Source organism: Castanea sativa, chromosome 12 (assembly GCF_040712315.1).
Source record: "Castanea sativa cultivar Marrone di Chiusa Pesio chromosome 12, ASM4071231v1".
Classification (NCBI taxonomy): Eukaryota; Viridiplantae; Streptophyta; class Magnoliopsida; order Fagales; family Fagaceae; genus Castanea; species Castanea sativa.
Genome location: NC_134024.1, coordinates 16,108,736 through 16,135,362, shown reverse-complemented (window position 1 = coordinate 16,135,362; position 26,627 = coordinate 16,108,736). Strand labels below are relative to the sequence as shown.

The 26,627-nt window shown below is 38.7% G+C and overlaps 2 protein-coding genes across 2 annotated transcripts; one reads left to right on the top strand and one right to left on the bottom strand.

Moving 5' to 3' along the window:
- Positions 1 to 2,466: 2,466 nt before the first annotated feature.
- Positions 2,467 to 3,009, bottom strand: LOC142620256 (uncharacterized). Its single transcript, XM_075793654.1, has one exon. It carries the CDS (start codon positions 3,007 to 3,009, stop codon positions 2,467 to 2,469), a length of 543 nt encoding a protein of 180 aa, XP_075649769.1.
- Positions 3,010 to 11,361: 8,352 nt separating this feature from the next.
- LOC142620255 (uncharacterized) lies at positions 11,362 to 13,427 on the top strand. The gene is made up of 2 exons (XM_075793652.1): positions 11,362 to 11,670; positions 12,486 to 13,427. The coding sequence occupies exons 1-2, from the start codon at positions 11,362 to 11,364 to the stop codon at positions 13,425 to 13,427; spliced, it is 1,251 nt and encodes a 416-aa protein (XP_075649767.1).
- The last annotated feature ends 13,200 nt before the right edge of the window (positions 13,428 to 26,627 follow it).

Here is a 26,627-nt window from a genome sequence, read left to right as displayed (position 1 = left end):
TGGAAAAAAAAAATCTTTAAGATTAAATTGGAAGAGAGAACGTGGGTGAAGCTTGTTACCTTGGATACAATCCATTGGTATTGTGACGGTCCTGAACCTACCGCAGTTGCTCGTCGCTACGACAGTCAGGCACGCAGATGTAAATCCATCGCAAGAGAAGGGCTTTCATCAAGCAACAGGCTGCTGTGCTGAAAAAAGGAGGGAAGCCTGCCTCCTAAGGGAACAGGTCCGATTAACCCGTCCATGAAGAGGAAACTGTCGGAGAAGACTGACCGTCAGAGAAGACCGATCGTCTCCCCAAGAAACCCAAGGTTGTGATAGGGTCGGCTGTCGGGGTGAATCCTAACGCAAAGAAGCCTCCTCTGCCAGGTCCTGGGAAGGGTAAAGGCCTTATGATGGGTCAAGTTCCCGTCACTGAAAAACACCCCGTCCTCATCCGTGAGGACTCTCAATATGAACTTGAGCAGCTTTGGTCCATCATCAAAGATGATGACTATGAGGACTTAGGCAACCATGCAACCAAGGCTATGGAAGACGGGTCTTTTTAACATTGCACAGGTACATCCGTCCCTTTCTTCCTCCCGTCGAGTTGTCTCCTTACTTTTCTAACCCTTGTTTTTTATTTTTGCAGGAGATACTTATGATGAAGGGCTTGATGGACTGTTACCTATCCCAGGAGACGGTGCTGGATCGTGTGAGGGCAAAGGCGAAGGCGACGGAGGTGGAGCTGGGGGAGTTAAAGGCCTGGAAGACGGTCCAAGAGAAAAAGCTTGTCGCATTGGAGCAACTCCGGGGTGAGTCAGAGAAGCAGATGGAGGTACTAAGGAAAATCCTCGAGGACTAGAAGGGAGAGATCCAATATGCCAAGGATCAGCTTCGTCAGGTTAAGGAAGACGCGATACAAGAGTATCATGACTCCGACGCCCTTTTAACAGAGCTCGGTGGCTCTTTTGTTGATGGCTTTGACTATTGCTTGTATCAAGTCAAGGCATCTTTTTCAAACCTGGAACTGTCCCATATTTCAATTGATGCTCAGGCCTAGACTCCAACCCAACCCATCTACTCTAAAAGCACCAACAAGTTGTTTGCTGATGACATCACCGTCGACCCTCAAAGTGACAGGGAGACTGCTCTTTGTGAAGATCAAGCCAAATCCGTTAGGGATGAAGCTCATCCACTTGAGGGGGACCAGACGGCTGAAGGGAAGGATGGAGAGAAGCCCGTGGATTAGAAATGTTTTTCTTTTTTACTTTGATTTAATTTTTCCTTTTTCACATGTAAAGATCTTTTGGGAGAACAATATTTTTTTTAATTCAACCGTTGCCTATTGCTTTCTTGGCTTTGCATGTAGAAATTTTCCCTTTATGGACCTTTTTAATATTTTGATATTTGTCGTTTGTATTTTGATTATATATCTGACGATATATGTTTGCAGTATATCCATCTACTTTGAACTTAATAAATTTAAATCATCCACTGAGATAAACCCGTCATCTTGTGGACTTCATAAATTTAAGTCATCCCTTGGGATGAACCCTTCCACCTGTGGACTTCATAATTCAAATCATCCCTTGGGATGAACCCGTCTACCTGTGGACTTCATAAATTCAAATCATCCTTTGGGATGAACCCGTCCACCTGTGGACTTAATAAATTTAAGTTATCCCCTGAGATGAACCCGTCCACTTGTGGACTTCATGGGTTCAAATCATCCTTTGGGATGAACCCTGTCCACTTGTGGACTCTATAGATATAAATCATCACTTGGGATGAGCCCATCCACTTGTGGGCTTAATAAATGTAAGTCATCCCATAGGATGAACCTGTCCACTTGTGGACTTTAATAAATGTGAGTCATCACTTAGGATGAACCCGTCCATTTATGGACTTCATTAATTTAAATCACCCATTGGGATGAACCTTGTCCACTTGTGGACTCTATAGATATAAATCATCTCTTGGGATGAGCCCGTCCACTTGTGGGCTTAATAAATGTAAGTCATCACATAGGATGAACTCGTCCACTTGTGGACTTTAATAAATGTAAGTCATCCCTCGGGATGAACCCGTCCACTTGTGGACTTCATTAATTTAAAATATCCATTGGGATGAGCCCGTCTAGTTGTGGACTTTAATAAATGTAAGTCATCCCTTAAGATGAACCAGTCCACTTGTGGACTTTATTAATTTAAATCATCCCTTGGGATGAGCCCGCCCACTTGTGGACTTAATAAATGTAAGTCATCCCCTAGGATGAACCTGCCCATTTGTGGGCTTAATAAATATTTCTGTAGACATACACATGACATATTTGAATAACTCCTCTTATTGTGATAAATACGTATGTAGAAATTGTTCTCAAAGAATAAAAAACTACCCTTGGGGCTTAAAAAGTACTGCAGATAGTAAAAATTAATTAAAAGGAAATAAACTAGAAATGAGGAGTGTTGTTGTTCATGCCGTCGTCTATTGGTAATATTTCTTTAAGTGCTCTGTGTTCCATGGGTGATGCAACTTTTGTCCATCTAGCGTCTCTAGGTGGTAGGTGCCTCTCATTTGCCATGACGCGATCCCATAAGGTCCTTCCCAATTTGGTCCGAGCTTTCCCTGGGCAGGATTTCTTATGGTGCCTGCCACCTTCCTTAAGACAAGATCTCTAACTTGGAAGTCCCTATGTCTGACTTTGGAGTTGTAGTGCTTGGCCATGAGGTCCTGGTACCGCGCTAGCCTTTGCTCAGCCGCCGCTCTGACCTCATTCACTAAATCAAGCCGAAAGCACATAGCTTCATCATTCCTACTTTCGTCATAGTTTTCAACTCTGTATCTTGTGAGTCCAACCTCGACCAAGATGACTGCCTCGCTTTCGTATGCTAGTCGGAATGGAGTCTCTCCCGTAGTTGTCCTTGCCGTTGTCCTGTAAGCCCATAAAACGCTGGGCAATTCTTCCAGCCATATTCCCTTTGCCCCTTTGAGCTGAGTCTTGATGATTTTGAGCAAGGATCGGTTCATAACCTCGACTTGTCCGTTGGCTTGAGGGTGGGCGGGTGATGAGTAGTGATTCTTGATTCCCAACTATGAGCAAAAATCCTTGAATGAATCGTTGTCGAACTGCTTCCCGTTGTCTAAGACCAAAACCCTAGGTATACCATACCTGCAGATGATGTTCCTCCATACAAAATTTCGTACAGTCTTCTCTGTGATGGTAGCCAGGGCGTCAGCTTCCACCCATTTGGTGAAGTAGTTTATACCGACTACTAGGAATTTCAACTGCCTAACTGCTGGTAGGAACGGTCCTATGATATCCAATCCCTATTGAGTGAACGGCCATGGGGCCATCATTAGGGTGAGCTCCTCTATTGGTTGTTTGATGAGGTTGCCAAACCTCTAACACTTGTCGCAAGCTTTGCATATGCATCTACATCCTTCTGCATGGTAGGCTAATAGTATCCCACCCGAATCAGTTTATGCACTAAAGATCATGGTCCTGAATGATTTCTGCAGATTCCTTTGTGGACTTCTCTCATGACATAGTCTGCTTCCTCCAAGCTAAGACACCTTAGGTACGGACGAGAGAAGCCCCTTTTGTACAAGACGCCTTTCATTAACACGAATTGCGCTGCCTAAACCTTTAACTTCCTAGCGGCCTCCTTGTCGTCCGGTAGCATACTGTCTTTTAGGTAGGAGGTTATCGGTGTAGTCCAGTTGCTTTCAGTACCTATCTCCTGCACACTGACACTGTCTATTAATGGTGAATTTTGAACAAAGGACAATACCTGACGAGGGATGGGTATGTGTTCTGCTGATGCAACCTTAGCAAGATGCTCGGCTTGCTCGTTCTCTTCCCTCGGGATTTGGACAAACTTCGCTTGGAGGTTGTTCACTCGATTCTTCACTTGCTCTAGGTACTTCTTCATCCGTTCACCCTTGCACTCGTAGTCCTTGTTTACATGACTTGTGACTACCTAAGAGTCGCAATACATGACTGTAGACACTCAATTTTGCACCCATTATTTAATCAAGGAAGATGATTGGAGTGACCATCCATGTACCCAAAAAAATCATTCTTGCATTACATGCATCATTTTGTTCTTATATCACATGCATCAATTTGTTCTTGCATTGCATGCATTAGTCTATTCATTGCATATCATAACAATGATCTTAAGATTCTAACGGTCACAACAGTGTGTCTGGTTTCTAAATTGAACCATTGGATTGAAAGATATTGCACGATCAAGTTTGCATAGTCCATATGCATTGTGTCTAAGAAGAGTCGACTACACACGATTAATTTAAATTAATTTTGATTGGCTGAACAATTAAAATTAATTAAATAATTTTGTGATTGGTTGATAATTAGTGTTTAAAATAGGGTTGCATGCATAGGAATAAAAGGGATGATTGGATAACAATAAAATTGTGGATAATCTGAACGTTATCAAGATTTATTTTAGGGTATTTATCTACAAGATAATTATTCTTAAAAAGTCTGAATTATCCAAAAAGAGACAAAAATCATAGACGGGGGATGAAAACGCGTCTAGGTGCAAGGACTGATCAAAAAACCCTAGAAAAGGAGTCCAAATGGTACCCGAACACGAAAGTGCGTTCAGCATCCAAGAGCCAATTTGGCATTATTGGAGTGTCGAACAACACTTTAAAAGTGCCGAATTCCCATATTTTGGGTTTTGGCCCAACGGCCTTCGGGTGATAATAAGACACATCCTTTTCGACCTTTTCGCACAAGGATGCGTCACGATTCACATTTTAAGTGTCATTGCTTTTTTTTTAAGCACTCCAGTCCCTATAAATAGGGACTAGGTCTCATAATTCAACACCTTTTTTTGACGCTCTGAGAAGCATACGTTTTGAGACTCTAAAATTGTTGATATTTGCTGATCCTCTCTGAGATTTGCTACAAGAATTTGGATTTTTAGGTTTCAAAGATAACTGAATAAGTTTCTTTGAACCCTAAATATCCTTTCAAGTAGAAAAGTGCTCATGCAAGAGGTTGCTTTCTAACCCTTTTGTTTTTATGTTTCTCTAATCATGATGGTGCATGTTTTATTGTTTCAAATATTCATATTCTGATTTGTTAATTTAGATTATCAAAATATGCTCTTGATTCTTTTATTGTTACTATAATTTGTTTCTTAGTTTTAAAGATCTGCATGTACTTAACTCCTTTTCTTCAAAATAAAACGAATATATATCTTCCTTGGATGTAGATCTAAATTTTTCTTCAAAATAAAACAGATTTGCATCTTTATTAGATGTAGATTTGAATTTTTCTTCAAATAAAATAGATCTACATCTTCCTTAGATGTAAATCTGAATTTTTCCTTGAACAAAAACAGATTTGCATCTTCCTTAGACGTAGATCTGAATTTTTCTTAAAACAAAAACTGATTTGTATCTTCTTTAGATACATATCTGATTTTTTTTTAATTCATGCATATTTTTGAAATAAAGAAAGAGATCATGTATTGTTGTATCTATTGTTTGTTTTGTTTGGTCCATGTAGCATAAAATTATTTAATGAATGAGATCCTCTCCATAAAAAAAATCTTTTTCAAATGGAAAACAGATATGATTTTTCTGTTATAAAAAAAACATTTTTTATCATCACAAAGTAGATATGATCCTTTACAAAACTCAAAACCATTTTTTTCTCTTAAAAACATATTTGAATTTTTTTAACCAACCAAAAGACTTTCTTTTATTAGATAAAAACATATCTGGATTTTCTCTTCAAAAACCATTTTTTTACATATACAAAAACAGATTTGATTTTTTATATGTCAAAATCTTTTTTTTTTCCTAATCATTAAAACATATATGAATTTTTTTAAACAAAAAAAGAGGATACATTTATAAATGGTTTTGTGTGGTTTAGTTTATTTCACATGTTCAACATATCATTTATAACATGCATAAAAATGGTACATTGCTCACAAGAGTCTAGAAGACTAGACTCTGTCTGGGCAGAATGGGTGCCTAATACCTTCCTAATCCGTAACCTAGCCTCCAACTTTAGGTCTTTGGCTAAGTAAATCTAGCTTTATCTTTGTTTTTATTTTTGGGTAGATTGTAACTATGACAAAAAGCCATGTATATTTTATAGTTTGTAACTAGGACCCAAAGGCATGTAATGTTCAAATTTTCAAATTTGTATCCCTTTTTTATTCAATCAATGAAATGAAGCAATTCAATTATGTATTTTTTTATTGAGTTTTTCTTATTTGTTATACATAAAAAATAAGTGAGACTCCACACCACAATTACCCAAAAAGAGAGGTGCCCTAAAAAGCACACCACAATCTCTCTTTTTTGAGAGGCAACCCCAAATTTGGTGAGGTCTCTCATAGTGGCGACTTCATTGAGAATGTCGAGGGCTAAGTTTCATATTAGACTTAAGTGACCAAATGTGTACCATTGTTTTGAATGGTCTTGCATGATATACTTGTTTGTTTGTGTGCTTATATTTGACCGGATGTTGTATAATATTTCGGTATATGGTATTTGTTGTATGTATTGCTTGTTAAAATCTTTTCCTAACTGTCGTAGTGTGTGCCATTCAAACAACAATGTATGCACCCCTTTTCAACAATTTTGTGGTGGTAGTAACCATGGATCACCAATCTTCATTAGATTTAGGTACCCAGTGGTGAACTTACCAACTCATAGCCTAAAGTCACTAGATCATTTCCTGTTAACTGTAAAGGACAAATCATGCCGTTCGAACCAACGCAATGTTCATTATATTACAAGTTGGGAGGTGTAATGTCCTAGCTATGGGAAACAATGAAACAACAAACCCACCTACAAAGTAATGACTTAAAACCTATCCCTAGGTCGGTCCTAGTTAAAATTGCATTGCATGCTGTGTGTGTTTGTTTTGGTTGATTGATGGATGTGGATGGGGTCTTAGCATTGATTAACCTGGCCAAGCCTGTCATTAGGGGGAGGATTTGGTCAAGATTTGAAGGAAGGCTGCAAAGAGAACCTAAGTCCGACATTCAAGCTAGTAGCTCCAGTTCCAAGCCCGTCACTCCAATCACAATATTGAAGCTGTCAAGCATAGAAGAAACTCCACTACTGTAACATCACAACCCCATCTTCAACCTCCAAGGTAGTTCAAGCCACCAGAAGTTTGAAGCTCCCTACACTATGGCAGAGGAAGGAGAACACCCAAACCCAGAGGAACCCATGAACACCCAAGAGCTACTCAACACTACAGTAGCTAGTTAAATTCAACTGAGGGAAGACATGAACTGTATGATGCAACAATTCCAAAATTTGAAGAGTAATCAAGAGAAGGACAAGATTGATCATGATCCACCAGCCGTAGAAAGTGAGAAAAAAATCAACGAAAGGATGAATAAAATGGAGCAGATGATTAGAAGAGCCCTTAAAATGGAGGACCTTAAGGACTATGATTCTCTCTCACTGTTCCCTAATGCAAGGTTGCTACCCAAAATCAAGATGCCAACCTTGGACATGTTTGATGGAACCGACAGCCCAAAGTCTCATTTGAAGATGTATACGAGGGCTATGCAGCCTTTAGGCACGACCGAGGAAGTACTTGCTCAAATGTTCCAAAGCACACTAATCGGAGCCGCTCTTAGGTGGTTCCTCAACTTGGATGATGCGAGGGCAAGAAGTTATGAGGACATCTGTTGAGAGTTTCACAAGCAATACAAGTACAATACGGAAGTGGATATCACAAGAAAAGACCTCGAGACTACCAACCAAGAGCTAAAGGAATCCTTCTCCACTTTCATTACCAAGTGGAGAGCTAAGGCCATATAGATGATAAGTAGGCCGAGTGAGGAAGAACAATTAGCCATGGTTGTAAAGAGTTTATTACTTGTGTATCATAACTATTGTTTGCACAATACTTTCCTAATTTTAAAACTCTAATTACTGCTGGAACCCAAATTAAGGATTCTATAAGCCATGGAACCATAAAGATTGATAACCCTCCAAGGTTTAAAAAGAATGTAGGATCTAAGGCTGCAGAAATTTCCAACATCCATAAAAATGATCCTTACTAATTAATTGCACATATTGCATTTGTGCAAGTGCCCCAAAGGCCTAGACCTAAGAGGGAATTTCATGAGTTGTATATGCCCATAAGTCAAGTGTATGACAAGCTAAAATCAAAAGAGTTACTGAAACCCTTAGATCCAAGACCAATTCCAAACCCTTTACCCTCAAAGTTTGATGTTAGTAAAAGATGTGTTTACCGTTGTTTTGCCCTTCGTCATGCAATTCAAGATCTAATAGACAACAAGGTGATTGTGCCGCCTACAAGGCCTAGCATCACTAATAATCCCTTGCCCAATCACAATTTTGGGAAAAGACCAAGGATTAATTGCTTGATGACCGAAGGGGAAAATAAGGAAGGTCCATCCAACTTGATCTATGACCTACCCGAATGCTTCATGATGACATGGGGAAGAATTAATGGATAGGGCATCTACTACCACCACAGGATATGACATATGGAATGAAGTATCAGAACTTAAGGATTACCAAACACCCACAAACGGGAGGAGACACTTCAAACCCCAAATGAATAACCAAACACCCACAAATGAGGGGAGATACTTCAAACCCTAAAGAAACCGACCTCAATAATCCAAAAAAATTGCCCACATCACAAGGGGGGGAGACACTTCAAACCCCCACATTTAGGGACCGACAATCCAGTGGAAGCCTTGAATAGATCTACCTAACAAACACCTACTGAGGAAGATGAAGTTCTCAAGCAACTACAAAAGACACAAGCTAACATATCCCTATGGGGTTTTCTCATGGCCTCATATAAACACCGTCAAAACCTAGTAGACCTGCTCAGCCAAATCCAAGTCCCTACAACCACAACCTCCTAATCTTAATGCTATGATTGGGTCCATAAATAGGGAACTTACCATCTCCTATTCTGACAAGGATCTGACCAAGAAAGGGAAGCACGACAACGACCATTTGCATATCACTGTAGATTCCATGGGGAAGAGGATACCGATGGTTTTGATAGATGATGGAAGCGCTTTGAATGTGTGTCCTTTGAAGATTGCAAGCTGCTTAGGCCTCATCATTGAAGACTTTGTACCTACAGATCAACATGTAAGGGCATATGACAACAGTAGAAGAGAGGTCTTGGGGACCATAATATTGGAGCTTACTATAGGACCAATGGTTAAGAAGGTGGATTTTCATGTCCTTAATATAGCCTCGTGCTTCAACATGCTCCTTGGGCAACTCTGGATTCATGACACAGAGGTCATACCTTCTTCCTTATATCAAAATGTTTTATTTCCATATGAAAGAGCTATTGTGATCATCTATGGGGATACTTTGACTGTACCTAAACCTATTTATGGTATTGATTCTGAGAAAGAGCCATTAACCTTTGATGGCTTTATGATTGAAAAGCCTGGTTTTGAAAAGAGAGAAGGAGAAGTTAAGAAGATCTCAACAGACTTTTCTCCTTATGGTTACAACAATGTGGTAGCAATGATGAGAAGAGTGAACTACCTTCTGGGGGTGAATTTGGGGAGAACTGTGAAAAAGCCAATAGTTTAGGACCCGACGGTCCCTACTGCCACACCACCTTTTGGGCTAGGCTATAAGTTTACTAATGATGATTTGCTAGAGATGGAAGTAAGAAAGATGGCCCGAGCCAAAGCCAAAGCCAAAGCCAAACCCAAAGCCAAAGCCAAAGCAAAAGAACTTACTTGTCCTCTAGAACCTCTGAATCCTTACATTCTTACATTGAATGAGAAGTTTGTAAAAGCCGAAGAGAGTCAACGTTATTGGGGATTCCCTGAATCAAGATTTGATCCCATGGAAAGAACAATGGTACCCGGATTCAAGATACTACTTGACTGCCACAACAAGGCTCCAGAGTTGAAAAAAGAAGACACAACGTGGGTTCCTACTGATTGGGCTAATTACATGGATCCTGATGCCATGACTACACTTCTGGGGAATCCCATTTGTAACATCGAAGATAAAGAGTATTGGGAGGCTACTCAGCATGCATTAAAGAGTATATATGAATTAAGAGCTTATAACAAAGATGAGGAAGGGGGAGCAGCCCCTAGTGATGATAAAGATGAAAGCAACAACAAGAGTGATAATAGTAGTGATAGCAGCAGCAATGATGGTGGACATGTTGATGACAGCAACACCGGTAGTGAGGACAACAACAGCAGAAGTTATGATAGCTCATGCAGTGGTGATGATTGGGGTGAACTCCCTAGTGATAGAGAAGATGTAGATCTATTCTATAAGGAATATGATAGTGGTGTGGACTATTATGATCAAGACATTAAAGACGAAGCCGAGGCTAACAGGTGGAGCAATCCTGATAGTGATCAATATAGACTAGTAAATGTGTTAAAGAATGTAAGAGAAGAGAATGCACAAGCCAATCAAATGTACCATGAAGAATATCCCTATGGGCACCTTTCAGATTGGAGTGATATCACTAATGTTAGCTCAAGGTCCGACCCTAGGTATGATAAGCATGGAAGAGAAGTTCCAGAATTGGGGTTGTATTACGATTCAGAACCAAGTTCACCCACTACTGAAGAGGAAGATGACATAAATGCTAGGTTGGCTGCTCTAGACCAAAGCTAATGGTCCATAGTCTCAAAATCATGACAGTTAAGAATGCTAAATGTAGTAATGAGAGGGAAGAAGAAGGTGAGCCAGAGCATCTCCCTTAACCCACTGACTTCTGATTCTGGTTATTTGTTGGCTTTGTATGTTTTTATTTCTAAAATTGGTAAAGAAACTCTTAATAATAAAGAATTAAAACATGGATACCTAGAACCTATAAAAGAAGAGATCCAACCTATTAACTTAGGAACTGAGGATGAGCCCAAAATAATCCAAGTGGGCAATACCTTAACCATTTCAAAAAAAGATGCATTAGTGGCACTACCTACAGAATTCAAGGAGGTCTTTGCTTGGTCATATGAAGACATGCCTGGGATTGATACAGATATAGTACAACACTACATTCCGACAAATCCAACCATGAAGCCAGTCAAGTAGAAGTTGAGGAGAATGAAACTAGAGTGGACTCTCAAGATTAAGGAAGAATTGGAGAAACAGTATAATGCTGGATTCCTAAGAGTGGTCAACTATCCAGAATGGTTAGCTAATGTGGTTCTAGTACCAAAGAAAGATAGGAAGGTCCGGATGTGTGTAGATTTTCGAGATCTAAACAAGGCCAGCCCGAAAGATGATTTTCCTTTGCCTTACATCGACGGCTTGGTTGACAACACAGCGGGTCATGCTCTACTATCGTTTATGGATGGATTTTCAGGGTAGAACTAGATCAAGATGGCTCTAGAAGATATGGAGAAAACCTCCTTTATTACTCCATGGGGGACATACTATTACAAGGTCATGCCATTTGGCCTTAAAAATGCTGGAGCTATTTACCAATGTCCAGCCACCACTTTGTTGCATGATTTGATCCACAAAGAATTAAAAGTTTATGTTGATGACATGATAGTGAAGTCCAAAAACCGTGAATGGCACATACTAGCTTTGAGGAAGTTTTTTGAAAGAATTTGGTTCTACAAGTTACGATTAAATCCTAAGAAATGCACTTTCGGAGTCAAATCTGGAAAACTGTTACGGTTTATGGTAAGCCAAAGAGGAATAGAAGTTGATCTTGACAAAATCAAGACAATTGTAGAAATGAAACCTCCAAGAACTAAAAAGGAGATCTAAGGATTTCTAGGGTGGATACAATACATCAGTAGGTTCATAGCCCAGCTCACTGTGACATGTGAACCAATCTTCAGACTGTTTAAGAAGGAAGTCCCTACAGTGTGGAATGAACAATGTCAAAAAGCCTTTGAGAAGATCAAGAGTTATCTGATGAAACCTTCAATACTTGTCCCACCAGTACCCGAAAAGCCATTGTTGTTGTATCTCACCACTACAGATACATTAATGGGGGCTTTACTTGCTCAATACCAAGAGAAAACTAGAAAGGAGAATGTGATTTACTACATTTGCAAGAAGATGTTGCCTTTTGAAGAGAAATACTCACCATTAGAGAAGACATGTGTAGCACTTGTTTGGGCAACCCACAAACTCAGACATTATATGCTTGCTTACAAGATTCTGTTGATTGCAAGAATAGATCCTTTGAAGTACTTAATGGAAAAACCCGTCTAAGATAGGAAGACAACTGAATGGGTATTGCTTTTTTCAGAATTTGATATTAAGTATGTGACTCAGAAATCTATGAAAGGGAGAGAAATTGTCGATCATTTAGTCCATTGTTCACCAAAATAAGCTGAAGAAATCCACGGGGACTTTCCGAATGAAGATATCATGGGGATTGAGGTAGAATCATGAAAGATGTATTTTGATGGAGCAACAAATCAAAATGGAAGTGAAATTGGGGTTCTCTTAATTTCACCAAAAGGGACACACATTCCATTTTCTAGCAAACTTTTCCTGCCACCAACAACGCCACAGCATATGAAGCTTGCATTATGAGTCTACAAGCAGCCATAAGCCTAGGAGTGAAGGAGTTGGAGGTATATGGAGACTCAGCTCTAATCATCTCTCAGATTCAGAATAAATGGAAGATCAAAGAAGAAAGACTTATGCCTCATCATGAATGTCTTCAAAAATGGGCATCAAAATTTAGCAAAATTCGACACCAGTATGTGCCAAGGATGCAGAATCAAATTGCAGATGCTCTAGCAACCATGGCATCCATGATGGATGGGCCGAAAGAAGATGAACCCAAATTGATAGTGTTAGAACATAAAGAAGAACTAGCTTATTGCTTGACAATAGAAGAAAAGGAAGAAAAGAATGAGGAAGGTGAGTGGTATGCAGACATCTTACAATACCTCATGGATGAGACATACTCACAATCTGCAAAAAAGAATGACCAATTGACCATCCGAATGTTGTCCACTAATTACATTATTTGTGGTGAAAGACTTTATAGAAGATCATATGATGGAATTCATTACCTTTGTGTAACCGCTAAGGAGGCACATCAAATAATTAAAGAAGTTCACGAGTCAAGTTATGGGCCATATATGAATGCACATATGTTGTCAAGAAAAATAATGAGACAAGGCTACTACTGGACCACTATGGAAGCCGAATGTGTGGCTCATGTTCGCAAATGTTATCAATGCCAAGTCCATGAAGATCTGAAACATATGCCGCCCATGCCACTACATACTATGACATCACCCTGGCCCTTCTCTACATGGGGGATAGACATTATAGGGAAGATTCATCCAACTGCATCCAATGGCCATGAATTCATACTTGTTGCTATAGACTACTTCACCAAATGGGTAGAAGCTGCCTCATACAAAGTTCATTCAGACCAACATCATCTGCAGATATGGGGTACCACATGAGATTATCTCTGACTATGGGCTACATTTTAAAGGAGAAACAGAGAAAGTACTGCAAAACATTCAGCACCAAAAGTCTTCACATTACCGTCCTCAAACTAATGGAGCAGTTGAGGCTACTAATAAAAATATAGGGTGAATCTCGAAGAAGAGCACAAAGAACTATAAGGATTGGCACCTACAATTACCCTATGCACTCTGGGGGTATAGAACATTAATTCGATCTTTCACAAGAGCCACTCCTTATTTATTGGTGTATGGGATGGAAGGACTCCTTCCCATTGAAATGGGTGTCCGTTCACTAAGGATGGTACTGAAAGTGAAATCCCTAAAATAGATTGGTTACAAAGTAGATATGACCAGTTATGCATGCTGGATGAGAAAAGATTCAATGCCCTGTATCACATTCAGGGGTACCAAAGGAGACTTAGGAAAGTTTTTGATAAGAAAGTAAGAACCAGAGATTTAAAGTTAGGAGATCTAGTGTTAAAATAAATCCGAGCCTTGGTTCAAGATGCAAACGAGAAATTCAAGCAAAATTGGGTAGGCCCATACATTATCAGGCAGATATACTCTTGAGGAGCAGTAAGGTTGATGGACTTAGATGCAAATCCTTTTCACTGAGCCAACCAACATGGATTAACTGAAGAAATACCATGTCTAAGGTGGTAGACTAAAAGCACCACGTCTGAAATGGTTGTAAACTATGTTATTTCCCTTCCTAGGTTTGATTAAAAAAAAACAAAAAACAAAAAAGGAAAAAAGAGCTCTCTAAGGCTGAAAACCTGAAAGGGCGGTCTAGATAAAAATTAGAGCAAAAAAAAGAAAGGTAGATTGAAAACCCAAAAGGGCAATCTACGCAAAATGAGAGTACAAAAAAAAGAGTGAGAGAGTCTGCTAGGTTGAAAACCCGAAAGGGCGGCTTAGGCAAAAATTAAGGCAAATAAAAAATCAATAAACTATGTGATGACCTGATCCTTCTATAAAAGGGGGAACCTAGGCAACCATGCATTGGTCCGGTCACAATTTCCCAAAACCCACCATTAGTCCATTAACCAAAATTTAACCAAAAATTCAACCATTCCTTTAAACCATGTCATTACACGAAATCTACACCTTAACCATAAAAATATGAATAAAAAACCTAAACTCTAAACCAAACCATAAAAAACCAAACCCCAAAAGCCTATACCATAAACAGAACCCCTAACCTGCAAATCCTAAATAACTCCTAAAAATAAGTGTTTTTTACATCAACTTCTAAATAAACATGCTCAAAACCAAAAAATAAGAAGGTCACTTTGTCTTCAATCTTTTCTTTTTCTGATCAATAATTTCTTTTATCATCCTTTTCTCATCTTTTGAATTCATAGTTGTCTTCGTCGAGTCTTTCCCAGTTGTCTATAAGAAATTGTTTCCTCATAGCAATCATCTTAGCTTCCTTGTCAGCAATGTTGTTCACCAACTAGTTAGAGTATTATGTAGTCATCCTGTGAAAGTGAACCTTGACAAAAGACTAGTCCACTTGGTCAGCCATCTCTAAACCCAGTAACATGTTCTTTACAGAAGTCGGATTTGTGTCCAGAGGTGAGAAAGGTCTTCTTCTTTTGCCACCAGGCATTCCTTGTTCATATTTGAATTGCCTCAAGAATCTATCTGTGTTGAAGAAAGTTGCCCTTCGCAACCCAATAAGGAAGATGTGATCTAATCCTAGAGACCGCAGTACAGGGGGTGGGCACTTCCACCAATAACAGTCCCGTTGAATTGAGGTACTTGATTTCTTACCCAAGAACTTCACCCAATCACTTTCAGTGTGGCACTCAGTTTTGATTATAGCCCTGCTAAGAAAACTACTAGCCCCATAATCACCAGTTGTAGGCTTGGAAATCATGTCCAGTCACTCCATCAGCCATATCTGCAAAGTTAAAGGACTCCCTAAGAAGTTCTGGGTTTCTCCACCATGAAATACAGCATCCAGTCCTAGAAGAGTTTCTGCTAAGATCAAAGAAACAGGATTGTCACCATCCTTAATTTGGCTCACAACACTTATGGCTCGAGCATCCATAAAACCATGTCTCCCAGAGTAAAGTAGAAATTCTCCCACGAAGCATAAGGCCAAACAGAAGTTTTTCTGCATATTGTCGGTCACTCCATAGGTGTGTTTGGCAATTAGCCAAGAGATAATTGCACTAAGATTCACCATATGGCCTTCAATCATACTATCAGTAATTGAAGTCGAAAGACCAAGAGCATTAGACAAAGATTCTTTATAGCTGGGATCATAAGAAACTGCAACAGATTTTCTACTTGGATCATAGCCCAAGATAGCGGAAAACTCTTCAATTGTCGAATAGAGTTCAACAGTGTTAAACTGAAATACATGATCTTTCGGATCCCAAAATTTCATAGCAGCACAAATGAAGTCCCACTTGATCTTGACGTTCCTTAGAGCCTTAATTCCCTCTAGTTTAAAGGCTGTAAAATTGGTTTTGGTGCTGAAATCAAGGCTACGAACCCATCTGTTGATATCATGAATTGTTGAACGAGAAAAATTTTGATTTGCTAGCCATAGATGACTTTTGCTTGTGGTTATTGTGTTTTGCTAACCTTTATGCAGAGAATTGTCGTAGGAGGATTCATTTATATAAGCCACATCAATTCCCAATCAGGTTTGAAATAGGTTTCAGAGAGTTTGTAGCTAATTAGGAGAGTGTTTCATGATCACAAATGAAGTAAATATTTTTCAAAAAATTCGAAAACGCGAAACATGCATTGGAAAATCATAAGGAGTCGGCCCACCATAGCACAAACGTCATCACGTGGCTCAGTGTCATTCGGCACTCCTCACGTGCCAAGTGGCACGTAGCCTCTCCATCGTACGTCCATGCAATCCCATGCAATTTCACGTTCTTGGACTTTTTTTAGATCATTTAACACTCAAAAAAAAAATTTTTTAGTCAAACTGAGACGCTATGATGTGTCTAACTCACTTGTTTTCAAAAAAATCAATCAAATCAAGTTTTTTTTAAGACTCATAAATTTATGTTCCAAACTAGGAGCATTTGCCCATGCCTCATGCAATTTTCAAAAAAAAAAAAAGATCATCATCATTCTTTTTTTTTTTTTTTTTTAAAGATCATCATCGTCTTTTCAAAAAATTCATCACCAAGATTTCCAAAATTCATGCATTCTTTTTTTTTTTTTTTTTTAAACTAGGGGCATTCACCCATGGCTCATTTATCTTTAAAAAAAAAGGGGGAGGGGGGGCACCATCATCATTTTTCTAAATAAAAAAAATTTCATCACTAAGATTTTCAAAGATTGTGCATTCATTTTAAAATAAGGGCATTCGGCTCTGCCTCATTCAAGCAAGTGCATATTCCAACAGAACTAACCAAGATAAGTTCAAATTGATACTACAAGACCTCATCAGGTGAATTCTAAACTTGTCTTAGTTAATATTTCTACATGACCCAAGGTGATGCCAACGACAAAGAGCTAAACATGGAAATTAATACAAGATTGTCTAATGAACACTTCCTTTTGTTTTGCAGGAAAAATAAAAATACAAGTCATACATCATTGGGACTCCGAGTTCGCCTGCGTGAGGATCTCCTTGATCCACCTCTAGAGGAGCCACCTTCAGTATTTCCTTCTTAACTTGAGAAAAAGCTAGGATCGTATTGATGATTTTCAAGTTCAAGGCTCCTTATCCCTTCCTCTAAAGTCCTTCTGGTAGCATCAGTCGCTTCCTTTTTATGTGCCTAAAAAGTCAGCAGAATCAAGTGTTAATTCCACCATCAAGTACAATTCAAGCAAGAGATACCCAGAAAGTAACAAGGCATTTCCAGCTCGAATCATTAAGCACATATTGGGAGGATTGAGTACAAGCCAATGACTGCAAGCCTTCAATCATCCGCATACTTTCATCCACAAGATTCACATCAACTTGAAGCACAAATCCCCTAGATCATGAACCATGCAATAAGTCAAGAAGAAGTAAGGACAAAGAATTGAAAATTCAAGAACACACCGGATCGGGCCAAGGAACATTCGGCACATGCTCTGGCCTATTCAAGGGCGTGGAACTATACGTTCTATCAGGATTCATCACATCGTACTGCGATGCTAGAAAATGAGGATAAGTCTCCATGAAAGAACTAGAAGAACTACCAGCATGATGAGGAGAAGGAATTTCTTCCTCTTCATCTCCCTCTTCCTCTCCTTCAGAAGGTGGATGCTGAAAATCCAACATGCAAATTTTGTCACCAAGATGAAATATGAAAAGAATTTGCAAAATGAAGATTTGACTTTCGAAAGGAAAAGAATTACCGTTTGACCAATCAAGCAACCTTGCAGATGAGTTTCAATAAATTCAAAATAATATCCTACTGTTCCTGGAACAACAAAGCCCCTGCGGGCCTGAGCAATATCTTTATCAGTCAGAAAGACAGCTAATGGGATGGAGGAACAAGGAGGAACTAGAATTGTTGTAGGAGGATGCACATGATGAACTTGGGGTGACACTTGATCACCAAGATACCAATACCTTCCATGCCCACACTTAAACAATGCCTGACAACCGTTAAGCTCCAAAGTCCGTTCACACTTTGCATACCTTTCACATCCAGACCAAGGATTTGAAGACACTTGAAAAATCACAAAGAAACCCAGAATGAGAAAAGAATCAAGCACCAAAGATCCCGCACCAAAAAAAATGAAGAGGTGAAAAAGAAGAAGGACTCACATCATCAACAGTCAAATTGTCAATCACTAAGCACCAAATTTCCAAAGAACGCTTGGAGGTTGCTGGCAAACGATACTGGGACAACCAATGGAGAAATCTAAGAAAAATGCCAGCAACTTCCTCTTGGGTTTCATGACCCAATCCAAAATACTCATACATCCAGACCTAAGAATTGCCACAACACCATTACCATAAAACCAAAATAATTTTCCAAAGCTTACTCATAGCCAAAAATTCCAAACCTCACCTACCATACAAATGGAGCTCCACCCAAGCTTGAAATACTTCGCCTAGAGAGTTAGGTCATGAATCAGAGTAGCATAGGCCATGCCGCCCCAGTCATAATTCCGGATTTATCCAATTTTTCTCAAGCTTTCTAAGCAGCATGGATTCACAGTACTGCCTAAGTCCGGACACAAGAAAGTACCAACAAAAAGAAGCATGAACATATGAGCACCTTTTGCCGCAGTCTCACAATGAGGAATATTTTCACATAGCCAAGACAAAGGGATATTGTTACTCCTCATTCTAGAAAGCACTACACCTAGAAGTTTCTTGAGTTCGGCTGAAGTAAAGGAATCATTGACGAGAATTGTTTCACCACCCAACCTCAGACCAATGATAACAGAGAAGTTAAAAGGTGTCAACATTACCTCCCTAATTCAAAGAAAGTGGAAGGTACATGTAGTGTCCCAGAAGCGTTCGGCCAAGGCGAGAAGTAACTGGAGATCTTTGTATTCATGTGTCTCATGATTCAACAAGGCTTCGAAGAAAGTGCCAAAGCCTGCTTCATTGATGATGTTTTTAATGCTAGGAGACAACGCTGCCCATGCACTTTTTAACATTTGGAAACTACCTCAACTCTTGAGGCTTTACAACATAAAAGTTCAGCTCATCAATTTTCCATAACCAAAACCACATCACAAAAAAAAAAAAAAAAACCAATGCCCCACCAGAATTTCACCACAATCAAAAATCTTCACATATCCATACATAACTTCCAAATTTTTTCCATAGCCATAGAAAAGTTCCTACACTTTCAAAAAATTCCACAAGCTCATGCACAAATAAATTCCCACATGGCCATAATCATAATCACAAAAAATTTCCAAGAACCAATATCACATGCCCAAAAAAATTCTTCCAAATTTCATACCTATAAAATTTTTCCATGTCCAAAAACTTTTTCCATACCCACAAATTTACCCACAAAATTTTTCCATGTCCATAAAACAAAGTTTACACATGTCAATAAACTTTTTTCCATATATATCATGAACACATTCACATAAGCCTACCACAAACTTTTCACAATGACAATACTCCCAAAATCCAAATCAAAATTCATCCAACAATATCAATATCTACTTACATTGTCAAAATTCCATAAGCCACCAACATTGTCCAAATTGCACCATGAATATAAATAAAAATAAAAAATAAAAACTTCAAGAATGCTCCAAAGCCAAAAATTTCCAATATAACGAATCACACAATGCCTCAAATTCCAAACAACCAAATGAAAATATCTCACCATGAAACTTTCAATGAAACATGCAACAACATTTTTCAAAGCGAAGAAATCAAAGAAAAACTCACCTTGATGTCTACATGACAATAAGGAGCATGGGTCCTAGGGTCTTGAAAAAGTCCATCCTCCTCATGCCAATCAAATGTTGGACCATATTTTTTACCATGAAAAGTAAGAAAAGAAGGTCCTTTGGAAGAAGAAGCCATCTTGGTGCAAAGAAAAATGGGTTTCACCAAAATGGGTGTGTGGTGAAAATGTTCAAAATACAAGGATCTAAAGAAATATTGATAGAGATGGATGGCAGAAGCTTGAGAAGAAATAGTGAGATGAAGAAGAAAAATCAAGGGGAAGAAGAGAGTGAATAGTGACAATGGAGGAAGAGAGGTGGAGAAGGATGAAACAAAAAAAGAAAAAAGAGAGACAAGGAAAGTTTGGCCCCCCACACTTGAACTCACAACCCAGTCAAACTCGGTCCAAAAAAAAAGAGAGGAGTTTTTCAAAGTTTTCCAAATATCTTTTAAACTCCAAATTCTCAAAATTTTCATCTCCATATCATGAAAAAAAAATCACATTTTTCAATATCAAATCTTTTTTTTTTTTTTAAATTCAAACCTCCAGTTTTCAAAATTTCAAGAAAAAAAAATTGAAACCCCAAGTTTCATGATCAAAATTTCAAGTCTTAATTTTCAAAATTCCAAATCTCAAAATTTCATATTTCAAATTCCAAATTCCAAATCAAAATCTCAAAGTTTCAAAGTCTCAAAATTTTAAATGTCAATTTCAAAACTTTCAAGCTTCAAAAAATCAAATCTTTTCCAAAAATAAAATCTTTTTCAATCAAAACTTTTCTTGATAAAAATCAAATTAAAAAGGGGTAAATGAAGATCACACATCTCAAAACGCAAAGGGACCACCAAGCACTTATCAGTTAGAGACCAATTCCAAATTTTAATTTTTGCAGGCAACAACTTGGTTTTAGGGAGGAGAAGCCCTTGATCACTTCAGTCAAGATCAAAATCATTGGTCACAGGAACCTACATATCCAAGATCAATACTGTGGTCGCAGACATCACTTTAGTCAAGATTAGAATCATTGGTCGCAAGAACCTACGTATCCAAGATCAATATTTTGGTCTCAGACATTATCTCAGTTAAGATCAGTTTCATTGGTCGCAGGAACCTTCGTATCCAAGATCAATATCATGGTCGCATACCTCACTTCAATCAAGATTAGAATCATTGGTCGCATACATCACTTCAATCAAGATTAGAATCATTGGTCGCAAGAACCCACGTATCCAAGATCAATATTGTGGTCGCAAACATTATTTCAGTCAAGATCAGAATCATTAGTCGCAGGAACCTATGTATCCAAGATCAATATCATGGTCACAAACATCACTTCAGTCAAGATCAAAATCATTGGTCGCAGGAACCTTCGAATCCAAAATCAATATCATGGTCGCAAACATTACCTCAGTCAAGATCAGATTCATTGGTCGCAAGAACCTACATATCCAAGATCAATATTGTGGTCACAGACATTATCTCAGTCAAGACCAAGTCCTTTGGTCGTAGACATTTCTTTCGTCAAGACCAAGCCCTTTGGTTGTAGACATTTCTTTCATCAAGATCAACCCCCCTTGGTCGCAAACAACTCCATTATCAAGATCAGAATGAAAAAGTCTCTTAGTCACATTAATTGTCAAGAATTATTTCAAAGTTCATCAGCTATCAATTAAGTAAAATGCTCACAATTTTCATTTTTTTTTTCAAAAAGATAAGGCACTAGTTCTATGTTCCAAAGTTTTAGTTCCAAGGGTTAGGTAATCTTTGAAAATTCAACCTCAATTAAATCATGGTCGCTAAAATTAGTGTCTTTGTTTTACATTGACATTCGCTTTCCAAGCTCTATCAATAAGGAGCATTCTGTAGACATTCGATTTTACACCCATGATTTAATCAAGGAAGATGACTAGAGTGACCATCCATGTCCCCAAAAAAATCATTCTTGCATTATATGCATCATTTTGCTCTTGCATCACATGCATCAATTTGTTCTTGCATTGCATGCATCAGTCTATTCATTGCATATCATAACAATGATCTTGAGATTCTAATGGTCGCAACGGTGTGTCCTGTTTCTAAATTGAACCATCGGATCGAAAGATATCGCATGATCAAGTTTGCACGGTCCATATGCATTGTGTCTAGGAAAAGTTGACTACACACGATTAATTTAAATTAATTTTGATTGGCTGAACAATTAAAATTAATTAAATAATTTTGTGATTGGTTGATTATTAGTGTTTAAAGTAGGGTTGCATGAATACGAATAAAAGAAAAGATTGAATAACAATAAAATCGTGGATAATCTGAATTTTATCATGATTTATTTTAGGGTATTTATCTACAAAATTATTGTTCTTAAAAAGCCTGAATTATCCAGAAAAGAGACAAAAATCATAGATGGAGGATGAAAACACGTATAGGTGCAAGGACCGGTCAAAAACCCTAGAAGAGGAGTCCAAATGGTACTTGAACACGAAAGTGCGTTCGGTGTCCAAGAGCCAATTCGGCACTTTTGGAGTGCCAAACGGTACTATAAAAGTTCTGCATCCCCATATTTTGGGCTTTGGCCTAATCGCCTTTGTGTGATGATAAGGCACATCCTTTTTGACCTTTTGGTAGAAGGATGCATCTCGATTCACATTTTAAGTGTCATTGCTTATTTTTTAAGCACTCTAGTTCCTATAAATAGGGACTGGGTCTCATAATTCAACACCTTTTTTTTACGCTCTAAGAGACATACGTTTTGAGACTCTCAAATTGCTAATATTTGCTGATCCTCTTTGAGATTTGCTACAAGAATTAGGGTTTTTAGGATTCAAAGATAACTGAATAAGTTTCTTTGAACCCTAAAATATCCTCTCAAGTAGAAGAGTGTTCATGCAAGAGGTTGCTTTCTAACCCTTTTGTTTTTATATTTCTCTTATCATGATGATGCATGTTTTATTGTTTCAAATATTCATATTCTGATTTGTTAATTCAGATTATCAAAATATGCTCTTGATTCTTTTATTGTTACTATAATCTGTTTCTTAGTTTTAAAGATCTGCATGTACTTAACTCATTTTCTTCAAAATAAAATGGATCTAAATCTTCCTTAGATGTAGATCTGAATTTTTCTTCAAAATAAAACAGATTTGCATCTTCATTAGATGTAGATTTGAATTTTTTTCAAATAAAATAGATCTACATCTTCCTTAGATGTTGATCTGAATTTTTCCTTAAACAAAAATGGATTTGCATCTTCCTTAGACATAGATTTGAATTTTTCTTAAAACAAAAACTGATTTGTATCTTCTTTAGATACAGATTTGATTTTTTTTTTTAATGCATGCAGATTTTTGAAATAAAGAAAGAGATCATGTATTGTTGCATCTGTTGTTTGTTTTGTTTGGTCCTTGTAGTATAAAATTATTTTATGAATTAGATCCTCTCCATAAAAAAAAAATCTTTTTCAAATGGAAAACAAATCTGATTTTTTTGTTATAAAAAACCATTTTTTATCATCACAAAGCAAATTTGATCCTTTACAAAACTCAAAACCATTTTTTTCTCTTAAAAATAGATCTGAATTTTTTTAACCAACCAAAAGACTTTGTTTTATTAAATAAAAACAAATTTGAATTTTCTCTTCAAAAACCATTTTTTTACACATACAAAAACAAATATGATTTTTTATAAGTCAAAATCAATTTTTTTTCTAATTATTAAAACAAATCGAAATTTTTTTAAACAAAAAATAGGATACATTCATAAATGGTTTTGTGTGGTTTAGTTTATTTCACATGTTCAACATATCATTTATAGCATGCATAAAAATGGTACATTAATCATAAGAGTCTAGAAGACCAAACACTGTCTAGGCAGAATAGGTGCCTAACACATTTCCATTTCGTAACCTAGCCTCCAAATTTAGGTTTTTGGCTAAGTAGATCTAGTTTTATCTTTATTTTTATTTTTGGGTAGATTGTAATTAGGACAAAAAGTTGTGTATTTTTGGTAGTTTGTAACTAGGACCCAAAACCATGTAATGTTCAAATTTTCAAATTTGTATCCCTTTTCTATTCAATCAATGAAATGAAGCAATTCAATTATGTATTTTTTTTTTTAGTTTTTTCTTATTTTTTGTATATAAAAAATAAGTGGCTACTCCACACCACAATTACCCAAAAAACGAGGTGCCCTAAAAAGCACACTACAATCTCTCTTTTTTTAGAGGCAACCCCAAATTTGGCGAGGTCTTTCATAGTGACCACATTTGCGGCTCTTGCTGCTTTGGCTAAATCGAGCCCTGCTATCAAGACTTCGTACTCTGCCTCGTTATTGGTCGCAGGGAAGTCGAGTCGGATCATGCATTTGATCTTGTCCCCTTTGGGAGAATGGAGTACTATACTAACTCTGCCTACTTGTCTATTGGACGACCCGTCCGTGTGGACACTCCATTGAGGCTATGCTTTTGCTCCTTGGACTTCCATGTTGGTGAATTCTGCGAAGAAGTTTGTGACGACTTACCCTTTTATGGTCGTTCGTGGGCAGTACTATATGTCGAACTCACTTAACTCAATTGCCCATATCGCCATCCGTCCAATTGCTTCAGGGCTGCTCATTACTCTCCACAGAGGTTTGTCTATTAGGACGACCATAGTGTGGGCCTGGAAGTATGGCTTAAGTTTACGAGTTGCAGTCACTAACGCAAAGACAAGCTTCTCCATTAGGGGGTACCTCTCTTCTGTGCCTCGGAGCGCCCGGCTAGTGTAGTACACAGGCTTATGTACCCTATCTTCTTCTCTAACTAAGGCTGCACTGACAGCCGCCTGGGAGACGGCCAAACAAAGAAATAATTCCTCCCCTGGTTTGGAGGTACTCCGCAACGGTGGGGAGGATAGGTATGCTTTTAGGTCTTCGAATGCTTGCTAACATTCAACCATCCACTTAAACGACTTCTCCAACGTGCGAAAGAAGGGCAAGCATTTGTCCTTTACTCTTGAGACGAACTTGTTTAGTGTGGCTACTTTGCCTTTGAGGTTTTGTATTTCCTTGATATTGTTGGCGGCATCATCTCCATTATTGCCTGTATCTTATTCGTTGACCTCAATACCTTTTTGGGATACCATAAACCCTAAGAATTTTTCAGCCGTCACCCTAAATGCACATTTGTTCGGATTCAGGTTCACGTTGTAGGAACGAAGGGTATCAAAGGTTTCCTTGAGGTCATCCAAATGGTGTCAACCTGTAGGCTCTTTACTAACATGTCGTCCACGTAGACTTAAACGTTCCTCCCAATTTGATGTGCGAATATCTTGTTCATCAACCTTTGATACGTGGCACCTGTGTTCTTGAACCCGAATGACATTACTTTGTAGCAAAAGAGACCCTAGCTAGTGACGAAAGAAGTCTTCTCCTGATCAATTTCATCCAACTTGATCTAGTTGTAACCAGAAAATGCGTCCATGAAGCTTAGCAACTGGTGTGTTGCTGTCGAATCCACCAAGATGTCACTCTGCGAAAGTGGCTAGCTGTCCTTGGGGCAAGCCCTGTTTAAGTCTGTGAAGTCTACACACATCCTTCACTTCCCGTTGGCCTTTTTGACCATCACCACATTGGCCAGCCAGTCGGGGTAGTATACTTCTCATATGAATTCTGCTTCTTGTAATTTGCAAACCTCTTCTGCTATGGCCTTGTCCTGCTCCTATGCAAACACCCATTTCTTCTGGCAGATGGGAGAAAATGAGGGCGATACATTCAACTTGTGGACTATGATCAAAGGATCGATTTTGGGCATGTCTTCATGGCTCCAGGTGAAGACGTCCTGGTTCTCCCTTAGAAATTCTGTGAGTGCCTGACGGACTGGTAGGCTGGCGAGAGTGTCGCAACTGGTCGTTCGCTCAGGCCTAGAGTCATCAAGGAGTACCTCTTCCAACCCTTCCACGGGCTCTACCACCGTCCGTTGTTCTTCTATGCACGTGGTTTGTGAATGATCGTCCATCTCCAGCATGGCAATAGAGCCCTCATGCGCCGCTACTTAATCACATCGTACCTCTCCCACTTTGTATTCAGTGGGGAACTTCATCATCAGGTGATAAGTTGAAGTTACGGCCTTCCACGAATTAAGGGTAGAACGGCCCAAGATGGCATTGTAAGCGGACGAACAGTCTACAACCAGGAATGTGACATCCTTGGTGATCTGTTGAGGGTAATCACCAACTGTTACAGGCAAAATGACCGCATCGAAGGGGTACACTCTTGTTCCTCCAAATCTAATGAGTGGCGCGTTAGTTGGAACTAGTTATTCTCTCCCAATCCTCATCTACTGAAACACCAGGTAGTAGAGTATATCAGCAGAGCTCCTGTTGTCCACAAGGACCCGGTGAGTGTTATAGTCCCCAACCCATATGCTAACTACAAGCGCATCGTCGTGTGGCTGGTGGAGATGTTGAGCATCCTCCTCTGTGAACCCAATTACAAGGTTGTCGATGTGTGCCATTCTTGGGATTAAGCCCTTCAGCTAAACGTTTTGAACCATCCTAAGGTAGGTCTTGCGTGCCTTCCTTGTTGAACCAGTGGTTGCAGTGCCCCCTACAATCATCCTTATGTCTCTTAGGGGTGGCCTAGGATGCTCGTTTTCCTTCCAGGCGGCTTGCTCTTGTGGTTGGTCTATCCTTTCCTTGCTGACAAACCTTTGCAACTTTCCTTGTTTGATAACTGCTTCTATCTATTGCTTCAAGTAGTAGCAGTCGAATGTATCGTGCCCGTGATCACGGTGGAAGCGATAGTTCTTGTCTCTGGACCTCTTGCTGGGGTCTCCCTTCAGCTTGCCAAGAAATGTCAAGGCTCCTTCGTCCTTAATCTGCATCAA

What these genes read in the sequence shown, in the direction of transcription:
- LOC142620256 (XM_075793654.1), bottom strand. Translation starts at nt 3,009, where the DNA reads ATGAACCGATCCTTGCTCAAAATCATCAAGACTCAGCTCAAAGGGGCA.
- LOC142620255 (XM_075793652.1), top strand. Translation starts at nt 11,362, where the DNA reads ATGGCTCTAGAAGATATGGAGAAAACCTCCTTTATTACTCCATGGGGG. An exon ending in GAAAACTGTTACGGTTTATG is followed by an intron (nt 11,671 to 12,485) that starts GTAAGCCAAAGA and finishes TCCATTTTCTAG; the next exon opens with CAAACTTTTCCTGCCACCAA.